Source organism: Vanessa tameamea, chromosome 17, assembly GCF_037043105.1.
Source record: "Vanessa tameamea isolate UH-Manoa-2023 chromosome 17, ilVanTame1 primary haplotype, whole genome shotgun sequence".
NCBI classification, from domain to species: domain Eukaryota; kingdom Metazoa; phylum Arthropoda; class Insecta; order Lepidoptera; family Nymphalidae; genus Vanessa; species Vanessa tameamea.
Genome location: NC_087325.1, coordinates 2,758,950 through 2,782,801, shown reverse-complemented (window position 1 = coordinate 2,782,801; position 23,852 = coordinate 2,758,950). Strand labels below are relative to the sequence as shown.

Below are 23,852 nucleotides of genomic sequence, written 5' to 3'. Positions count from 1 at the left end.
ACAAAGATAATGTCCTAATCACCGATGTTACACGAGCATTCACGAAGGGCTATGTATGAGGTTTCGTGAAAAGTTGGTAATTGTCATCCCGTTTAACGGCTTCTTCTTGTTATAATTATAGCTTTTAAACGCTATTATACTCTGCTAGATTCGACTTATAATGACATTGCGACGCATTATGTCATACTTAATCGGTAAAGCAGGTTATCGCTCATACTATTGTAAAAATAAATCCCCTTTATATCACTGAACGTGTCGACGAAGGTTATAGTTAAACGCAATTATTACGCTGACAAGGACTATATTACTTGAAATACAATTCGGTAACCTTTTTTAAAATGTCGCTTCCCGCGCTTGGTAACCAACCGCCATCTTATTTAGATGCCCCGCCCCGCCGAGCGGCTACCAGTGTGCCCAGTTGATAAAAAAAATCATTCACCCGGTAAAGCTACTTTAAATTTAGGATAATTATTAAAATAAACCTTACACCATGCACACGAAAATAGATCTTAAGGTGACGAACCTTTTCTTACCCCGACTGTACCTACCACCCACTCAACATATATTCTACCGCCAAACAGCGTGATTCGGTTTGAAGGGTCAGTGAGCCTGTGCACAGGCATGGTGGATATAATAACTTAGTTTCCAAGGTTGGTGGCATATTGGAGATCTAAGGAATGATTAATTTTATGGCGATGGTGATCACTTACCATCAGTACATTTCTATATTAATCAACTGACCAATTTAACTTCCCAGTGTAAAACACATCTTTCATTGTGTCTTTAAACAAAACAATCTTTTCTAAATTTAAATGGAAGAAATTAATTATTTAAAATTTCAGTAAAAAAATGAGCTCAGACAGTTAAATCGATAACTGATTTGCGGTTTTATCTATAACTTAAAATTGTCTTCACTAGCCAAATGTGTCGTTATGACTATTTGTATACTATATTCCAAATTATTTCAAAATAATTGCTTCATACGTTACATAAAATAGTTTAAGTATAGCTCCATGTTCAAACATGTACGTAGCTAATGTAAAAAAGTTCCAGCCGTTACCGAAGTACTCGACACTGTTTCCACAACTTAACGACTCTCAGCACATCTCGACTTCGGCAACTCAATTGTTAATTGGTATTTGCCTTTTGTCAGACGAATAATAAAAAATACGCCAGTTTTTGCAATACACTTGATTACCCAAGAAGATCGGAATCATCCGGTAAAAACTGGTTTAGTTTAGTTTTGTCCCAATACTTAACTTTATATTCGACCTGCTTGCTCAGATCATACATTTAATCTTTTTTATTGGATACAAGTCATAATTCTCGGCTTCGCTTGCTGGTCCTGACGACCAGGTATACAAAAGTAGACTATATTGTAGTCCAAGCTTACCGCATATCATGAAATATGTTGCAGTGTTTTGACAACAGACACACATACTTTCAAATTTACAATATTTGTATAGATGTATTCATAAAACGATTACTGGTATTTTTATTACTGAAAAAATATTACTATTGTAATTTTTAGTAGTCGTTTACCAGCTAACCGGTTGAATAGGCTTCACACGGGTCCAATAACAATTCTATATACAACTTTAAGATTAAAGAATAAACATAAAAATAAAGTATTTTTCCGACTAGGAAAGTTGAAATGCTCGGCTTTTCTTTACTATATATAATATGCATATTATAGTAGACTCCTCCCTGACGACCTCCGTGGTCGAGTAGTGTGTATACCGGTTTTCATGGGTACGGTACTCTGAAGTCCCGGGTTCGATTCCCGGCCGAGTCGATGTAGAAAAAGGTTCATTCATTTTCTATGTTGTCTTGGGTCTGGGTGTTTGTGGTGCCGTCGTTACTTCTGATTTTCCATAACACAAGTGCTTTAGCTACTTACATTGGGATCAGAGTAATGTATGTGATGTTGTCCAATATTTATTTTATTATTTACTCTACTATAATGTACATATAAACCTTAACCTTGAATCACTATGCTTATTAAAATAAACCGCATTAAAATTCTTTGCGAAGCGTAAAAGATCTGAGCGTATACACGGCGGGAAACGACTTAGTTTCATAGGATGTAGAAATAAGTATTTTTTTTTAATATATTTCAGTTTCATTAATTTTGTACACGACTTTTTATAATCTTACTTGATTAATTCGCCTCCTATTTTATGAGTGGATATTTCACAGGTTATCTGGATGAGATCCTTTTTTGGGATAAGTCTGAAATGAAAAAGTCTGACTTTGTCATTTCCATCTTCTTAACAATTAACTAATTGAAAAAATATTTCATGTAAAGTAACGAGATTTACTGCTACTCCAAGTATATGACGGTTAACCGATTGATGTAGCATTTAATACCTAAATATTCGACGTTTAAGTAGTTCTTTATTTATTTGTACTGTAGAAAAAGTAGTATGCACTAATATTGTATGAGAAATGAAAAGTTCAAAGAATTATGCTAGTATGCGTATAATATTTAAAATCACACTGTACGTGTTTATGTATGTATTTAATTTTTATGTATATTGAGATATATACAAATGTTGAATCTCGCTCGTAATTTTAAAGAAATGGAAAGTTAACACTTAAATAATTAGTTACAAAGTTTTTTAAAATATAAACTCAGTGATCAATGAATGGTTCTAAGTACCAACTGTACACTGATGTATTAATTACAACCGAGCGAAGATTTGGTCAGCCCCCTGGAAGTATTGGGTCGCCCTGTGTGACTTCTCGTGTCCTTTGGAGGCTACATTGGCATTCCAATGGATAAGAAATTCACTTACAAACAGAATCAAAAAATGATATCGCTTATGAAATAAAATAAACAAATTAAACATGTCAAATGTTTAATCAAGTTTATTTGAAACATTACAAAGGTTTAAGTTGAATTTAATTAAATATAAAATAAATTTAGCCGCATTTGCGATAAAACTTCTTCTATTCGAACAAAATCTAGATAGAAAAGCCATGTCAGCTGTATGTGTAAAAGTTTTGCATTGTGATTTAATTTATTATATCAAAGATATATTAAAAAAGTGTACGGAATTGTTTTTTTAGATTTTCGCACACACGGAAACTGATGATTTTCTGTGAGAAACTTTTAGAACTGATTGCGAACGTAGAACTTCAACTAAAATTCAAACATGCGTTGTATAGCAAGAACAGAAGTTTTGATCGTATTTCCTTCATCCTATTTTAGTGCTGAGTGTGTATTTAGAGCCAAAACTTATATAGTGTTCCTGTGTATGTTCATCTCCTTTGACAATGAAGAGTAGAGAGACAAAACATGAATGAACTTCGCGTTAATTTACAATAGTTTCTTTATTGTACATATAGTTTAAGTTTCAGTAATTTCATCTTTCTAATTAATAAATATAGCTACAGATAATATTATGTAAAATAATTTTATGTGTGTGAATTTATTGTAATTAAAAAAAAAAATTGTAAAGATTTGTATCTAAATCTCTTCGTAATCTTTAGACGGTTAAATAATTTAATTTGTTTATTATTTTGATGTATTTATTCTTACATTAGAAATCTCATCTCTCTCAGCTAACGCACTCCGGTAATTTAACGCGAGCGCCTTAAATATTTCACAAAAAAAAACAATAATCTTAATATTTATGTCACGTAAAATTTTAATACATTGACTTTTCTTTAGTATCGAGGCAAGAATTAAAGGCATCTTTGCTAGATCAAGCCTTCGTGCTATCACTTTAAAGAAAATTGTTGCAAAATCGCAGAGTTAATTAATTTACTAAGACGACATTTTTATATAAACTTTTTTTCCTATTATCGCTCCCAAGCGAACAAGCTTCATAAGAATTTTAATCTACCGTAAAATATTGTTTATTTTATTACCCATAAATTTACAGTGTTTAAGATTTATGACTAAATTAAAACATTTGTTTAATTAGAATTTATATACTAAACACAATATAGAGCATATAAATTTTTCACTGACTTGATACTCAATATCAATGTTTTACATTTAGAAGGTTTATGTATAGCGCTACCTGATGGAGTAGGTAACACCAATTAATCAGTTATGTTACCACTAGCAATACTTTGAAGAATTGCGTTTTAGTTTAAACTAGCGACCCGCTCCGGCTTCGCACGTGTGCAATGTTCACAGTTTTTCAGTCATTAGACAATATAAACCGCTATATCCCTGCGTTTAAATTTGTAATATCTTCGAAAATATTCATTTAAATTAGATACATGTTGTATAGGGCCATGTTGATCTATATTAAATTCGGAATGTATTTAAGGTACTTAATTGGATAAGGATTAATGCTGTATAGCTTAAAATTGCTTCAAAATTCAAAATAAGCCATTATTTCTCGTAAAAAGTAAAGGATTAAAAATGGTTATTTTGGGCTATCTCTAAGAGATAGACATATACCATAGCGGACTTTTTTGAACACCTTTATAAGTGTAGTATACAATACTACAGTCCATTATTTGATGTATCTCGTAGGGCATTTACGACATCACATCAGAAACTTCTAAAATTATTAGTGTTTCTCTACTATATTGTGCCTGTATTATACATATAAACCTTCCCCTTGAATCAATCTATCTATTAAAAACAAACTGCATCAAAATCCGTTGTGTAATTTTAAAGATCTAAGCATACATAAGGACAGACAACGGTAAGCAACTTTGTTAAGTAATGATGGTGAATACGGCACCGTGATTATAAAAAAAAATTGTAATTTCATTACATTTACATTAACAGCCTGTAAATTTCCCACTGCTGGGCTAAGGCCTCCTCTCCCTTGAGGAGAAGGTTTGGAGCATATTCCACCACGCTGCTCCAATGCGGGTTGGTGGAATACACATGTGGCAGAAATTCGTTGAAATTAGACACATGCAGGTTTCCTCACGATGTTTTCCTTCACCGCCGAGCACGAGATGAATTATAAACACAAATTAAGCACATGAAAATTCAGTGGTGCTTGCCTGGGTTTGAACCCGAAATCATCAGTTAAGATGCACGCGTTCTAACCACTGGGCCATCTCGGCTCTCTTTTGTAATCATTTTCGCATTTATTTTCTTACATTGATAATATCTATTGGCGGTGGTGACGGCTTACTAAATTTCTCCGCCTTATCACAAAAAGATCAAGCCAAATAAAATAGATCTGAACTTGAGCTAGGTAACCATTGACGTATTTATTTCATTGTCGGCCGTCTAGAAAATATTAGTAACGAAACCTACATTTCCTTCCAAGCAAATCAAAGCCTACACAAGCAAACAGAATATTTTGAATGCAATTTAATTGGAAAAACCCCAACATTTCAAGTGATAAAGATAAATTTTAAAACAGATATACGTTTCTGAGGTGAAATTTTATAAGGCCATTGCATAACTGATGCAAAAGTCTTGTTCGCGTCTCATATGTAAAACCCATGAATAAAACATACATCTGGGAGGGATAATGTCTCATGAGCCCTGAGGACGTTTATGAAAAATCGACTTGAGTTTGACTTTAATATATTTTGTTTGCGATGGAAATAACTTTGTCTGTCTATAAATTAGATATGTACACGGGTATATCTAAAGAAACATACGACTCAAATTAAAAAGGTTCGTCCTATAACGAATACAGTACCGTAATAGTTTTATACCAATCAAATTATTATTTTATAATTATTGTCATTTATAAAAAGTCGGCAACGCAACTGCAAGCCCCCCGGTGTTGCAGATGTCCATGGGCGGTGGTAATCACTTTCCATCAGATGAGCCTCCTGCTCGGTTGCCCCCTATTACATTTAAAAAAAAAATACAAGAGGATCGCCCACTCTTATAAAGTTCATTTAATAGAACCGTTCAAAGTGTAATTATGTTGAGTATCCAAGATGAATACTTCGAGGGATGAATTGAAAAGAAGCCTGTCCCGTGTCCTTCCCCGGTACATTCCCATTTATAATATCAGTATAGATATATATTAAAAATTTACGTGGAATGTGACTAAATATACCTTAATAACTTTTTTTTTTAACATGCGTCGAACGAGCTGCTTTTCTCATTATATTATTTTATCGGCTTATGAGGCATAAATTAAATGAAATAGCCTGGGGTGCCAACCTTATTTAATCAGTGCGAAATTGCCCTTTACAATATTATATTTGCTCGGTCGATGCTTAAAAAAATGATTTATCTAGGATAAAATTAATTCATATGTTTCCAAAAAAAACTTATTATTCAAAAATAAAAATCTTTTACAAGATATCATTTTAAGATAGACGAATGTGTGTGCAAATATATATATTATAACAATATGTTGTTGAGTGATTCATTTCTCAGTATTTGACCGAGGAATACAATACGGAGTACCTACCCGAATCTGATTCGAAAATATTTGGTAGAGGCAGTTTAAACTGGAGGCAATGTAAACTACTACTGCTATTTTTTTAACAAGACATATACTATATATACAGTATATAATTGTATTTAACTGATAGCTCTGTATTTCAAATGTCGGAAAAGAGTAACTACTGTATTTTTGCTGATTTTGGGTAGAATTTAGAATCCAAACATTTAAGTTTTACATTTAATACAGTTACGTAAAATAATGATTCAAAGGTGCTTGTAAAAGCCAATTTGAATAAAGTAGGTATATAATGAACTGTATACTGTGTTTTGATTCAACAAACTAACTAACTGAGTGAAATTTCAAATGTCGTTTGCATATTTGTATAGTAATTTGAATAGAAGGGATTATTTCTTAATAATCATACAAATTTATTTACCTTAAAAGAACTAATACTGAAACAATCAAAAAATAAAATGTTTGGCACACTTTTTATTTAATACTCATTCTGTATAATAATTTATCTCTTCAAAAAGCAAGTATTACGAAACAATTGCTATATGTTTAACACAACAAATTAATACTTGACACATCAAAGTGGGTGAAAATACGTAGCCACTTGCATAACAATATTGAATACTAAAACCTTCTCCGATACGCGCTGCGTTTTCAAGTAGAAGTTTTATATACTCTGTGAACAATAAAAAGCTTACTTCAGCTTCACTGTATATAATACAATACATTTTGGGCTTTTGTTGATGATATTGTCCCTACTGGCCTTCACGAACCCGGTAACGCTAGGGGCTAGAACTTCGCCTTGAAATTTGTACCATCTCAGACTAAAATTTGAACTTTAACCAAGAAAATTGTGCATCAGCTTGTAGCGATTGCCTTTACAAAATGTTATGAACGAAATTTATTACTCAGCATCAAAGATCTTCCCTCCACGATCATAAATGTGTAATAACTAATTGTGTTATTCCAACGTATTTTGGTACTGGGTTGGAATAGTTCTACATGATAGATCATCTCTTACATTAGCAGCCTGTAAATTTCCCACTGCTGGGCTAAGACCTCCTCTCCCTTGAGGAGAAGGTTTGGAGCATATTTCACCACGCTGCTCCAATGCGGGTTGGTGGAATACATAAATTAAGCACACGAAAATACAGTGGTGTACGCGTTCTAACCACTGGGCCGTCTCGGCTCAAATCGGAAAAACACAGGCGGTAAATAGAACAGTTATTCAAATGAAAACAGTAATAAAAATTAAAAAAAACAAGAAAATGCCAACTCTGAATTTATAAAGGAAATGTAATAAAAAAAAATATTATGATTGTATAAATACGAGAAGTAATAAAAGATAACTTAAGAAGGTCAGTTTCCGATTAAGCAAAGCTAATATAATCCAAGGTTTTCGTTTCTATAATAAAATTCGGCCGATGTTTTTACTTTCCTCTTTATTTATAAAATGCAATACAAGGAAATTTAAATTATATATACGTAGCAACTCATCATATACTCCACCGCCAAACAACAGTACTCAGTATTGTGTTCCGATTTGAAGGGTGAGTGAGCCAGTGTAACTACAGGCCCAAGAGACATAGCATTTTAGCTCCCAGGCTTGTGGCGTATTGGTGTGATGTAAGGATTATTATTATTATTTCTTACAGCGCCAATGTCTATCGGTTGTGGTGACCACTTACCATCAAGTGGCCCATTTTCCCGTCTGCCAACCTTATATAAAATAAAAAATGAAAACTATATATACGTAAAAATATTTTTTTTTAATTATTCCCATACAAAGACTGACAAAGAATCCTGAAAGACTCTCTTCCAGACAATCTCAGAGTACTGGTGTGAATTAATGATCTAGATTTAACATTTAATATTAATATGAAAATATATAATATTCGAGTAAAATATCTATATATTAAAGTGTGTATTTAATATTCATAGCTTTTAATAGTACTTGATTTGTTTTCTATTTTCTATCTATATATACTAATATTGTAAACGCGAAAGTAACTCTGTCTGTTATCTCTTCACGCGAAACTGCTGAGTCGATTTCGATGTCATTTAGTATGGTGCAAGTTTGAGCCCCGAAGAAGGACAAAGGCTTCTTACTTTAATTCACTTCTCGAAGGAGTAATAGGTGATGACGACTTTTGTGTTGTAAAGTTTTATAAATCTCAAATGTATAAAGCCACAGGTTCAGCTCGTATATAATATTTGATATTAATTAACACTACAAGATACAATATATTTATATTTCGTAGAAGTAAGGTCGATTTACCAATTTGATTAACACTCCAGCGCGCGCCCATTTCTATACATCTGATTTTACCGCGCTTTCGCAATGACAGTGTGATTAGTGACAGATGGACAAATCTTTCATAGATTATTTTATTTTATTTCATTTCATAATTTCTTTGTTTTCAATTTATTAATCGACAAATGTAATGATCTAGAGGATTTAACAACAATAATTATAAATTAATACAATATACACTATTTTCGTGTATCAATGATTTTCACTGTTTCCGTCAAAGTAATGAATATTGTTGTAGGTAAACAGGATATAGAATATCACTGCAAATGTAATGCGAAGGTTTCGTGTATAAATGAAAATCTGGACACACAGCTGTTATGTTATAATTAGCCCTTGTCAATGTCAGATTCATTCGACGTGCTGTCGATGCGCCGTCGATCATGAAAATAAGCTTTTGTATCTGTTATTACTGACTATTCATATGATATAGATTTCATTGTCTCATGGTTCTAGTGGGTAGATTATTTTATTAAATATTAGCAACTACCCCGGTTTCGCACATGTGTGATTTTTTAATAAAGAAGATAATATTAAAAAGGGTATTTTTAAATTTGTCCACGGCTTAAATTTGGATAATTTTAACTGCGAGTCAAAGGTCAAAGTTTAAGTGTTTCAGTTATCGGACCACCTATATTGCAGCCATCTGCAATCCATGATATCGTCTAAATTATTAATTCCAAAAATGTAACGTCAACAATTGATAAAAACTCGAACCAAAGAATTCCACGGGTATCTATTAACGGAATAAAGTCTTCTGGATCTGTACTTAGAATAGGCGTTCCACAGGGATCAATTTTGGGTCCTTTTCTATTTTAGTTGTATGTAAATGATCTTCCTTTTATGTTAAAGGTATTTGTGATATTGTATTGTTTGCTGTTACCTCATGCCTCATTACTTTTGAAAGGAAACAACCTAATTATGACAGTGAACAGTGTAACAATGCATTATCACTGTTACATACAAAATTGGTTGTAATGTAACAAAGCAAAATTTCAACTTAACTTTAAACAATAGTGATCTAAATGTAACCGACACTTCGGTATTTCTAGGAATCACTTTAGATTCAAAATTTCAGTGGAATTTTCGTATATCGTCCCTGACATTGATATTTTGAAAAGCTGTTTGAAAAGTTAGACAACTAACTGATGTTATTGCCGCTCTATTAGTTCGGTTACTTTCATAGTATTGTGTCTTACTTACCTCCTGAGGCACGGTATTTGTGTATATAATAAGATACAATACTATTTTTTAACGTGGCCTATTAAAAAATTTAAATCTCATGTCAAAAACATTAATAAATAAGACATGTTACTCAATACAAGATTATAATATAAGAAAAAAGTGTGGTCTTAGTATTTATTGATTTCTAATATATATATAAAAATTTAATTGTTCTTTATTGACATACTCCGTAATTATAAACAAAAAAAAACGACTCCAAATAAAACACTATTTCAAAACAAATTAATATATAATAAAAATAAAAAAATAAAAATTGCGTATTCTTCTACAACTTAATAATCAACTTACTTTTTCTACTCATCAATATGTAGGTACGATTTAAGAGTTTACCACGCGATAACATACCTATGAATATCGAACAATGACCAAAATTTTTCAAATTTTTCAATCAAACTTTTATACGACTATATGCTGTGACAATTTCTGCGACATTCTAATATCTTTGATAACTCACAATAACCATTTTTATCCTTTACTTTTTACGAGAAATAATGGCTTATTTTCGAAGCGATTTTAAGCAATACAGCATTAACTCTTATACAATTAAGTACCTTATATACACTGTGCATTTTATATACATCAAAATGGCCCATTACAGTATGTCATTTAAATGTATATTAACCACATTACGGTCGATGACTCAAATATCCGGCTATCCTATAAAATATTCGATCGAGTAGTGTTCATTTGCTCCTCAGCATTGAAGAGGACCGTTACTTTGTCATGGATTCCATAATCAGAACGTAACCAAACTCTCATCAAACTACCCTTGAAGTATATCCTTTCCGATAAAAAGAGAGAATCATCAAAATTGGTTGACGTGATATTGAGTTATTCGTCCATTTGTCGCGCACATACTTAATGCAAATTTAAGACTTATATGGTTTTCTTATAGATGCCCTCATCAGAACTGGATCGAAATGGGACCACACAGAAAGCACTAGCTTTCAAATAAAAAAAGAATCATCAAAATCGGTTCACCCAGCCGAAAGTTCTGAGGTAATAAACATAAAACAAAATACAGACGAATTGATAACCTCCTCCTTTTTGAAGTCGGTTAAAAATGGTGGATATGAGTTACTATTGAGCTTCTTACCGGTTCTTCTCGGTAGAATCTATTTTCCGAAAAAACTTAACAATTAATTCCACACTGTAACATGACGAATCAAAAAATGATTTATGAGCCCACTTAAATAAAGTATATTTTGATTTGGATCTATATTAAATTCTCAAGGTAACTAATATATTTATCTGAATAATTATTTAGAGAAAATTACTTCGCAAATAACTTATAGAATTTGTTAAGAATCTGAATTTGACAAAAAATATATTTATAGGTATAAATATAATACAAATCCAAACCACCTATAGTCCGACGACGCGCCTATTTGTTAATACGCAAATAATTAATAATTAATTGACAGCATTCTTTCATACCGACTGAGGTCGGGCTAGTAAGATATAATTTTCATCTCATCTTTATGCTACTGTTACTCGGGAAACGTTGGTTTTGCACCTGAACTATTTTTGGTCATATCGGCTCATGAGCGCACACTTTTATTCAGACACATAAGTGCATTACCAGCTTTTAAACTTAGATCTAATACTAAGAATTACTCAACATCAAAATTCAGTAACTATTTATTGTTCCAACTGGGGTTTAAGCCCAATAAATATATTTGAATCTGGAGCTTTTTAAGCTATAGAGCCATTAAACCAACCAAACAATATCTTATAACGTCAAGATGGAGCCTAAATAGAGAAATATTGCTTATGTAATATATAATCTTGAATTATTACTATATAATTCATCTTATATAAAAGATTGGTTATAAAAAAAAAAGTCTCCAAATTTTAATTAAGTAAAAAAATATAAAACACCAAAATATGTTACACATACAAAAACATGCTTAGCATAACATACGTACAGTAATTTCAGCAATGAAATTGTATAGAATAAATGATTATTAAAACGGTTGATTTGAATTTAAGATAAGTCTGACAGTGCACTTCGTGTAAATTGAATATTTTATGCACGAAAAGTTGAAAGAATGGCATTTTTTTATACCCTTGGCCGTAATCAGAACCCATGGAAAGGCAAAAATGATAAAATTGAGGAAACGCCAAGATGATTCACTCTCGTCTTGTCTGTTTTTTGACAAATCCACTAAAACAGGAAAAATTTCAGGCTCTGGCCGAACGACTTTATTTTCTTTTTGAGGAATAATTACAACTTATTGTACTGAGACTCCAGACTAAAAATCAAAATAAAAAGATCTGTCTTGTAAACTAGCCACTAATCAAAAGAGGTATTCATATTTATATAAATTCAATACTTAAAAATTGAATCGTCACGAGATCACTGAAACTATACGTCCGATGGTCATGAAATTCAGTATGGTTACTCCCGATAAAGCTTAAGGAAGGATTTATGGAAATTTAAACTGCAAGGGAGAAGGGACAAGTAGTGTATGAATAACATTACTTTTTAACTGTATTAGTAAAAATAAGTATTTGCAAAAATGTTATTGGGTAAATGCTTTGCTTAAAAAAATACTCCCTAGTAAGTGCTGTATTGTTAGAAAATCGAGCAATCGTTATCCCTCGATTTGATTTACGAACGCCCTTAAGACCTTACTTAGGTTTTAACGTTTTAACATTGAAACGAAATATATTACGAATTTATCTCAACCCCTATTTCAAACGCTTTTTTATTAAAGATTTAACATTTATTCTGATGTTAAAGAAAAACGATTTGTTTTTAAATAAAGTCAGTACATGTGGCTGAGTTACAAGCTTTTTGCGTTAGAAACGTTTTATATACACATTGCGAATTATTTGTGGAATGTATTTCTTAAACGCAACACGGTCGACAACAGCTATTAATTATAGCAAATTAATTAATATTATAACCATAAAAATACATTTTTATTTAGTAGATATTTAGTAGACTATTTTTCTTAAATAACCTAGCTAAACACCACAGACATTTACGCTGTAAAAATATTAACCAGCCCTTACATAGTCAATTCACGGCCAAACTGTGGATATAAGGTCTTATATCATGTGCATTTAGTTGCACTGGTTCACACAATTTATAGAATAATGGATGAACTCAAATGAAGCCATTTCTTGTACATGCACTTCTTAATAATAAAAACTAAGTAAACCTGTAAGTATTTAAGGAATTTACTATACAAAAGTAAAGTAAGTGCCTCGATTGCCAAGAATTTGCAAAATCTATTCAATGATTGTAACTTGGAAATACATTGAATATTGACTGTCATTAATAATTTATCGACATAAATTAGTTTATGCAATGACTAATATTGTTAATTAACAGTTAGTCAAATTAATGTAACCTTGTTATAATAGATTGACTTACATTCCAATCTTGATAAGACTTCACCTTTCATTTTTATTACAGATTTTATTTGATGGCGTTGAAATTTAAATTTCGAACGTATCATTTAATATTTACTTTCAACTATTTTTATCTCACTCAACGGTTCTGTTCTTTTGTGCGAGTTTTTTCAATGTAATTTTAAACCAATTCCAATCAAAAAATTAGTTAAAAATGTGTGCAAAATCCTCATGTCAATAATATTTTACTCTTTGAAAGGGTTTTATGCAAGCATGTCGGGCTATATACCAGCCTCTCATTAAATGTTCAGTAAATATATGTATTATTATTATATTAATACACAAAGAGTAAAGGAAGGTTGCGAAAAGCCTACAAAAATGCGTACGGCGTACAAAAGAGTCGTGCCATTTGCCGTAACGGCCTATGAGTCGATCTTACCCCCAAGACACATCAATCGATGTATCACATAAAAACTATGGAATAAAGCACTTTTCCTAAAATTCTCATATAGTCACTTAAATTGAAAAGATAAAATTCAAATTCCTTCATTCAATCAAGCAGCATTATTCCTATTAATAACTCATTGATAGTCCGAGTAAAACTACCAGTGGTTCGGAAAAAATATCTTCGAATATCGTAAAACTTAGCTCCTCTTACTAATAACGACTGAACTAATTTTATCAAAACATGTATAATTGAAGCAAGTATAAGGGTAGCCCGTTAATGTCTACTGGGCAGAATCCCTGGTTAAGGAAAAAATAACACGATTGACTAAAGTGCTGATTAGCGGTTTTGGTCTCTAATCTCTTTCTAATGTTATACGGAAATTTCTTCGAGATTAACAAATAAATTTCCTCAAAAGAACTAATTGAGTACACGAATTCATTACTCTTTTATTTTGACTGAGCCAATAACAAATAAAATATTTATTTGTGTGTATGTGTGGAAACTGATGTTGATATGTACACACACATATATACAATTTTAATAATTTTATATAGATAAAGATAACGATTTATTATAGATACGGATTAATATGAAATTAAATTTTCTTTTGTATTTCCTAAACATTCGCTCTACTAGAATATAAACACTATTATACTGATCACACTACTCAGTGTATAAATAAAACTAAATATTTTAAATAAGAAATATTAACAGAAACAGTAAACGACCGAATTAAAAACGGAAACACAGAAATTTTGAATATTCATGTTTCATGTCAACAATGACCGGCACTAATACCAGCAACGTATTCGTACCTGCCTACATACTACCGGATTCTAGGTTAAACGATAGCTTCTATTCCTGTCCCAGTTATCAATGTACGTGAACTTGATATCCAAACAAATAAAAGTCTTTTAATACCTTAATCCATTTTTCGAGAGAACATGATGTATATTTATATTAATATTTTAAGATAATAATATTCATAGCTCACGTCGCCCGTATTAGGGATTCTGGATGTATTTTATTTAAGAATCTCATAAATTCCGTCAACATCCCGGTAAATACATTAATTTCGCAAATGTGTAAAACTTTTTTAAGCGTAATGCTTACGAATATATTTGCTTGCATTACTGTTGTGATAGCGATTACTAATGTTTCTTTTATTTTTCAGAATAAAAGTATCCTGGTTACAATAAATACGAAGATTAATAGGAATGTTCATATAAATAAAAGTCTGAACTAATTAATTAATTAAATTTTCGCATCTTATAAAAAATATTATACACTATTCTAACAAACCGTAAGATTAAATAAATAAAAAAAAAATAACACGAGTGGCTAACCTATACTTATAGTTATTTATTTATTTATTTATAATCGAACACAATTACCGTCAGTATATAACTTTAATCAGCTACATAAGAATATTGCAATACATAGAGAGTTAATAAGTATATAAGAATAGTAAATATCACGACCGATACGAACAGACTCGAACCTAATCGACCGACAGACAACCGAACATTAAACCCGTTACTAAGCGCTCTTCCGTATTTATGTGATTCCGCTCGGTCCAGGCTGAGGATGGGGTAGTTCTTGTAAGACTATAATATAAAGTACACTACGTTAATGACCTTAGTCACCAAAATAGAGTATTAATTAAAAAAAAAAAACTTTAAACTGCATCCGATGTATGCGTAACAAAGATATATTTTCAAAAATACATAATTCGTCCCATTTGACACACTATAAACGTCTAGATTTGTTTAGCCTCATATGCATCGGCAATACGTCATTAGAAATTTTCGTTAATAATTTAGTTACCAGCTGCGTTGAGACACACTTCGTTTGTTTTGCACATGCAAGGACAATATTAACATATTTATACATTTTTATATCGTAAGTCCATTATTTAAATTCAGCTATTCCAGGCAGTCACTGCAACTTAAGTACTCAAATATAAATCAAGTCGTTACACTCGCGACAAAATGCACTGAATATCGTAACATAATCCGCATTGATATATGACTCTGTAAGAGCTTTTATTCACGATGGTTATTTTCCGACTCATAGACTTCCTCACATTTTAATTCTGCATGACTATGACCGTAGATAGATAAAGTGGACCATAGATAAATAAATCTACATCGTAATTCATATTATACTTCTGGTTTACGCGACGCATGTCAAACAGCAATACTTAATATTGTTGTGTTCCGGTTTGAAAGGTGAGTGAGCCAGTGTAACTACAGGCACAAGGGACATAACATCTTACCCAAGGTTGGTGGAGCATTGGCGTAAAGTAAGGTTAATATTATCACTGCCGACCACTTACCACCAGGAAAGAGCATGCTTTTTTCCGACATATTCAACAACAATTATCATATTTCAGCTAAATTACGCAATATTTAATGGTTACCTTCCTCATGAATCTGTGCGTCCATTGCTGAAAATTATATAAGAATTCGCTTCGTAGTTATTTAATTTATTGCCGTCTCAGACAGATAGACGTCGGAGAGGACGTTTTTTTATAATATATTAAGTGATATACTATACATTTTCGAGAATGTTTATTTAACATTCTTAACTAAAATGTTTTACGAGAATGACAATAAGAATGTATTACGAGATATATTTTTAAATAATATTGGACATCACCGTTGCCTACTTTATGTCTAGTGGATAAGCCTTTTGTAATCCCTCGCGAGCCATTTAGAATAAGATATGCTTCTGATAAACCATCTCGACTTGACCTAGACTTCAACTTGAAATAAAATTACGTTGGTTAAATTTTATATTTAAAAATAAAATTTATATTTTTTTTTAAAAAACTATTCGTCTAATAATCATGTTCTACTTGTTAATCTTGTTTGATTATTGACTAGTACTGGAGTTGTATTTTAACTTAAAATATTACTTAGGATTTTTTTTAAGGATCAAATGATTTAATAAAATATCACAAAGCCGTAGTCTGTAACAGATCCATGACTGGGCCCTCCGACAAATACATTTCTTCATTTCCTTGTGATGTATTCCACCGGAAAAAAAAAATTAAAATTAACATATTCTATATTATGTTAAGCCGTTTGGCAGTATCGCAAATGTTTAGAATCTACAAGTACATATTATATTATTTGCTAGTGCTTAAGATCAATTTTATGTAATTCCGTATTTTTTTTTATGCCAATCAAGATATTATTCAGATGATTTCTCCTACTTACCTACCTAGTTTGTCTACCTTTTTAAATAAGAAATAATTATTTTACGCATGTATCCATTAAAAATAGTTTATTTTCTGTTTGTTTCAGTTAATATGCACAATGGATTACAACGATACCTTTAACATTTCTGAACCGTACAAGCCGTACTACGAGCGTCCCGAGACGTACATCGTACCTCTGCTGTTCGCTCTGATCTTTATTATTGGAGTAGTAGGGAACGGGACGCTGGTCGCTGTATTTGTACGACATAAGGCTATGAGAAATGTGCCTAATACGTAAGTACTAACATTTTACTACTTTTTTTTATTTTAACTTAGCATTAAAATATACGACCGCAATCGCACACATCTAGTGCAATAAATTTAACAACCTTAAGTTTTGTAGTCGTACAGTTCTCGCATGTTGATAATTCACAAAATTTAAGCTCCTTAACAACATAATAATGCATACTAACGCAAAACGTCAATTTTAAAATATGCATTAAAAAAAAACCCTTGCAAGTCCTAACATAGTTTAAGTATAAATCTAATTACGGTTTGGAATGTAGATTCTCCAATGATGAGCTGATGAGCAACAATATCTACTCCTTTCCAGCAATTATTATTGTAATATATCCTGTCGGAAAGTTAAGTGATGATATTTTCACACTTTTTTATCATCGATATAATGTTTTCACTTGGTGGTTGGCCTTTGTGCAAACACACCTGGGTGGGTGTCGAACACTCGTGTATACTACCACTGAACAGCAATACTTGGTAAAGTTATGTTCCAGTTTGAAGTTTGAGTGTAACAGGCACAAGGGACAAAAAAAAACCAGTTTCCAAAGTTGGTGGCACATTGGCGATGTAAGCGCCAATGTCTAATAAAATATAATCTAATCTAATGGCAAAGAAATTATATATTATATGGTATAGAGATACATTTCTTCATCAGATAACGCCTTGATTACCAATGTTTGGATATGAGTAAATTTTATCAATTTTGACAGGAAAATTTTCCAAACCAAAAATTGGTCTTTTCAAACCTAGGCACATGTTATAAACATATGTTACTATATGTATATACTAAAGTAAAGCAAAAACTAACAACCTGTAAATGTCTCCCTGATAGGCTAAAGCCCCCTCTCCTTAAGAAGAGAAGGTTTGAAGCCAATTCCACCACGCTCATCCAATGCGGATCGGTGGATTCACATGTAGAATTTTATTGAAATTATATTATAAAATATAATTAATAATTTTACTTCACTATCGAGAATGAGATGAATTATAAACACAAATTAAGAAAATGGAAATTCAGTGTGTTTGGATTTGAACCCGTAATCATCGGGGAAGTACGCTGGTTCTAACCATTCCACTGGATCATCCCACTTCACGATTATACATAGAGCTATTTTTAAATAACCAAACAATTTTTACGATTCTAAGGTTTAATTAGCTTTTATTAAGTCGCATAAAACTTTTATATTTTTTTATTTACCAGCAATAAACGTAGTCGTAAACTGCAATTAAATTAATTATGGGGTTGGTTGTTTAAACATTCTATAGCGTGTTCGGAATTACTGTGAAAATTATTTGTAATGTGTTAGAAACTCAATCAGGTCGAAAGATCGCATCAACAATTTGTAATCATTTATTATTCAGAAAAACTGGGTAATGAGAAATCGTTTATTTATTATTACTATTTTATAGGTCGCATTAGTAAAATTTAAGTAATAATAGTTGCATTAATTAGTAAAAAAACGTGCCCCACAGTAATCACATGTGATGTACCTGATGTATATTTGAATAAAGAATACTTTCATCTTGATTTTGTGAAGCTCTGACACCTCACCGACCAAAGTGCAATTAATATTATATCATTTCGGAATATGAATCTGAAGACCAACGCTAGTACCACGCGCGCTCATTGGTTAAATCAAATAGCGCGCGCTTCTCTGGTTTTTTGCTACACACTTTTAGGAAGTTGTGTCACATTAATAATACATTATATATATATATACATGTATATATGTATATATATTATTATTAATTTAATTTACAACATCCACGGGCTCACAGTTTCCCATGCCTTTTTTACATTTTACTTTTATACATTTTGGCGTTTTATATTTTTACTAAACATCAGCAGGTCTTCGCTGGACTTCAAGCTTGTCGTCTTCTTGGAAGACGTGGCCCACACCGATTTTTTTCATTTTACAATAATATATATGTACATAATCTATAATAAATAATATTAATTATTACTAAATAATAAATAATACATACGGCTTTACCCACGCGAAATTTATAAAACACAAACTTCCAATCCCCGTTTTACCCCTTTAGGGGTAGAGTTTCAGATTATCCGTTCTTCGCGGATGTCTACACTCTATAAGGAATCTGCCAAATTACAAGTTTAGTAGGTGATATAGTTTCTGAGATTTCGTGATTAATCAGTGAGCGGTGTTTCGCTTTTATATATATACTAGCTGTTACCCGCGGCTTCGCTCGCGTAGAATATGAATAATTGAATATATTTACAAATTAACTTAAAATATTACGTTAATGTAAGACCTCTTTGTTGACATTGGTGTGTATTTCATGCTTCTAACTACAAAAATGACGGACTTCCAGACTAACCTGTATACGAAATGTTAACCCAATTTCCCTCCTTAGGCGTCAAATATCCAGAAACGCTTAAATGCGAATCAAGTTATTTTTAATCGGTATCCCAAAAAGAAAATTTCATGCTTCTAACTTCAAAATGACAAACTTCCAGACTAACCTATATAAGAAATATCAACCTCTATTTCTCCCCTTAGGCGTAAAATATCTAGAAACGCTTAAATACGTATCAGCACATTTTTAATCAGTGGCACAAAAATAAAATTTCTTGCTTCTAATTTCAAAATGACAGACTTCCAGACTAACCTATATAAGAAATGTCAACCTCTATTTCTCCCCTTAGGAGTAAAATATCTAGAAACACTTAAGGGGACTACAAGAGCTAAGTGCCCTTGAGAATTGCACGCACACACTTACAAAATCGACAAAAACGGCAGGCCCGTGAACTAAGGGTTAAGCGAGGTAACGAGGTTACGCCCAAATATTCTAATAGATGGCGCCAAACCGAGCTAAGTAAGATCAATCATAAATCTCATAAAAAATAGATAGGACAACAGAATTGTTTTTATTTCTTTCGATGTTAGTTAACGAATGATTATAAAAAAAACTGATTCAATTAAACTTACAATATTTTTATTTATATTTTGTACACAATAAAATAGACAGTTAGTTTTAACCTTTTTTTCTTTTATTTATATTATTATACCTACCACAATTAGTTCTTATACTAAATATTAAAACATACCAATTTTTAATATTTTTATAAAAGTTTGATAATCTATTTATATAATAAAATCGTAAGTGTTCGAAACCTGTAGTGTAGTAACCGTGGGGTAACCTATAGCGTAGTGTTTGTTCGTTTTATTAATATCGGTTCACAAAGAAAAAAAAAATTCAACTAAAACAAAAACATCTAAATATTTACAAGAAAAAAATGTCGTCAAGTCGATTTGGTTGAATCATTGGTTAACTAGGTTAATCATACTAGGTTTAATTATAAATCTCATAAAAATAGATAGGATATTAGAATTATTTGTTTTGCTTTGGACTGTTATTCGAAAATGATTAAATAATAAAACTGATTAAATTAAACTTAAAATATTTGGATTTGGTACTACAAAAAAAAAACATTTAGTGTTAATTTTTTTATTAAAATATTTTATTTTATTTCACTTGTATGTATGAATGTATGTACGTATGTCCTGAAATCTTGCAATCAATATTACACCTACTTCCATTGAAGCTATGGAGCTGAAAGTTGGCACACATATTTAGTCTCGATGACAATCCACGATTCATGAATTGCTTCCATTTTCAATCTAATATGGCGGACGTTACTAAAAATTACAATTTTTGAATTACGTACAAATGACACTTCTAAATATTCTAGTTCTCTGGTTCACAACAATTACATTTTTTTTATTATTAAAATTAGTTCATACATAACTTTAATTCCTATTATAAACAAAATCGATAAAATTAAACTCTTACGCAATATAAATAGCTTCCGTGTTATTGTTTTCGACTTTCTTTATTCTGTAAAAAATAAATATATGTTAGTAATTATATTTTTATTAATTATAAAATTATGTATTTAAAAAATATGTATCTAAATATGCCCCATAGTACTTTTAATGAAAAATATCAAATTGCTTCGAGATCATGGGGATCGAACGTAGTCACTCTCAATTGATTTTATCCTTACTTTCACCAAATACTCTATCATAATATTTGAAGAACAGCTCGAAAAATCTGATTCTATGCGAACTGATTGCACATTTTTTCTAATAGATGTTTTCAATATTTATAATTTATAAAAAAAAAATATGTTTACTAAAAAAATACTCTTACCTTTTAATATCGTTCATAAGTATGTTCGGCGCTTAATTTATATAAACGTTTTTTAGTTTTCCTCACGCGTTTCACTTCATTTCCCATATTTACACAATTAAAATTTATGACAAATAATATAATAAAAAACAAATGCCTAATTACTACTACATTATTTTAACTTAATATATTTATCTACAAGAAAGAATAATATTTATTATAAGAAAACATGAAACAATGAATTTACAATTAAAATTACAAAAAAATATTTCGTTACGTAATGAGGCTCGTAACGAAAAGATCAACACGTCTGTATAGCATCAGGCCTCGGCCGGCAATGTCTGTACACGGCGTTTACGCACACATGCGTACGAATTTTGTTCGAAAATAAGAATATCTGATTTAAAAAAAATCTATTGAAGTTATTAAAAAAGTGACGCAGAGGTTAAATAATATATTGCTTGTAGAATAATCTGACAAAAAACCAGAATTATTAAATGTATATAAGTATAGTTTTTATTTATTAAAAGATTTTTTTAGAGGTAACTTTGTGATTTTTTTCTATCGTACCAAATTAATTACATCATGTTTTCAAAATAGCAAATAACTAGCATGTATCCTGAAGATTATCATATATTTTTTTCATTTGGTTTACTGCATCGGATCTTATACTTTTTTGCATTATAAAACTTGCATTTAGCTCATGTAGTCCCCTTAAATACATATTTACTCATTTTCATCAGTATCCCAAAAATAAAGTTGTACGTAACTTAAAAAATTACGGACTTCCATACAAACGTTCAACCCCTATTGCCTATGTTCTTTCTCAGGTTCTAGACTATATGTGTACCAAATTTCATTTAAATCGGTCCAGTAGTTTAGGCGTGAAAACGAGACAGACAGACAGACAGACAGAGTTACTTTCGCATTTATAATATTAGTATGGAAGTATGGATTTGCAAACATATTTTCTGAGGTGTGTTTTCTGAATCATTTTAACGAAATGCAGAGACACGATTTTATTCAACTTTAACCTGCAAACCTAATTACGAACTAAAAATAAACCAACTAGAAATAAATGAAGCCTAAAAGTAACTATTCAATTGAAACTAACCTACCTAATAAAGTGCGAGTCGGACTTGTGGACCGAGGGTTCCATATACATATTTATAGGTATGTAAATAGCTCATAGATCTACCAAAAGGGAACGATGCTTGAAGATATTTCCCTTTTTGCAAGTCTTTTAAAATTACCAATGTAAGTAGAGCCCTGCTCCTAAGCAAAATGTACGCAGTGTGGGATCAATTTATATTGGTTACTTTTTTAAACAAATAAAAAAATCATGACTTTCGTTTTTTTTTTAGTTTATTGTGCTATAATAACTATCTTCATGCTAAATTTCAAGTTGCTAGGACTACTGACTTTCAAGAAAAAAATACAATTCTCGTTTATTCCCTATCCCTTGGGAATTCCGAAATATCCTAAAAATAGTTTTTAGTAGTTGTTATAACCTACTTGCATGCTAAATTTGAAACCTCTAATATTTATAGTTACGGAGATAGAGCTACTTTGGTTCGAAAATATAAATCCCATTTATTCCCTATCTCGTGCGAATTTTGAAAAATCCCTTCTTAGTGCACCTCTAGGATACTCAAGGTATACGTGTGCCAAATTTCAAGTCTCTAGGTCCAGTGGTTTAGGCTGTGCGTTGTCTGTCAGTCACTCAGTCACTCAATCACTCAGTAACGGAAGAGTTTTATATATATTGATATATATACAGATTGATACCAATTTTGTAGGTATTTTGGCGATCTTTAAACATTAAATGTAGCTTTGCTTCTATGTAAATCAGGGTAAAACTTTTATGAATAAATATTAAAATATTTATTCATTAACACATCGGTTTTCATGTTGAAATAATTATATTTTCTCTTCCTTGATTAAGATATCCAAGTAATTTTCAATCTGAAAAATAAGTGGTAGAGCTAGTGTTGTGCAAGCCCGTCTGGGCTTGAACAACACTAATTGGTATTGTTGTGTTTTGGTTTAAAGGGTGACTTAGGTATTGTAACTACAGGTACACGGAACATAGCATCTTAGTTCCCAAGGTTGAATTGGTGCGATGTAAGGAATGATTAGTGTTGTCAGCGCCAATGTTTATGGATTATGGTAACCACTTAGCATGAGGTAGCTTTTGCTTAGCAGATTATTTCATAAAAAAATCTTGTGTTACTTGCCGGTTCTTATCGGTGAAAATTACATATTTTTACATTACATCATTACATTAGCAGCCTGTAAATTTCCCACTGCTGGGCTAAGGCATTCTCTGCCTTTGAGAAGAAGGTTTGGAGCATATTCCACCACGCTGCTCCAAAGCGGGTTGGTGGAATACACATGTGGCAGAAAATCGTTGAAATTAGACACATGCAGGTATTCTCAGGATGTTTTTCTTCACCGCCGAGCACGAGATGAATTATA

The 23,852-nt window shown here is 31.4% G+C and overlaps 2 protein-coding genes across 2 annotated transcripts in view; both read left to right on the top strand.

Moving 5' to 3' along the window:
- The window catches only part of LOC113400588 (glyoxylate reductase/hydroxypyruvate reductase-like), a 501,977-nt gene that overhangs the window by 266,447 nt on the left and 211,678 nt on the right, over positions 1–23,852 (top strand). The gene's annotated exons all lie outside the window — the stretch shown is intronic.
- The window catches only part of LOC113400492 (neuropeptide CCHamide-1 receptor), a 92,442-nt gene continuing 85,624 nt past the window's right edge, over positions 17,035–23,852 (top strand). Inside the window, exon 1 of the mRNA XM_026640070.2 lies at positions 17,035–17,216. Within this exon, the coding sequence (XP_026495855.2) occupies positions 17,041–17,216 (176 nt within the window). The 5' untranslated portion in view covers positions 17,035–17,040. The remainder of the gene's footprint in view (positions 17,217–23,852) is intronic.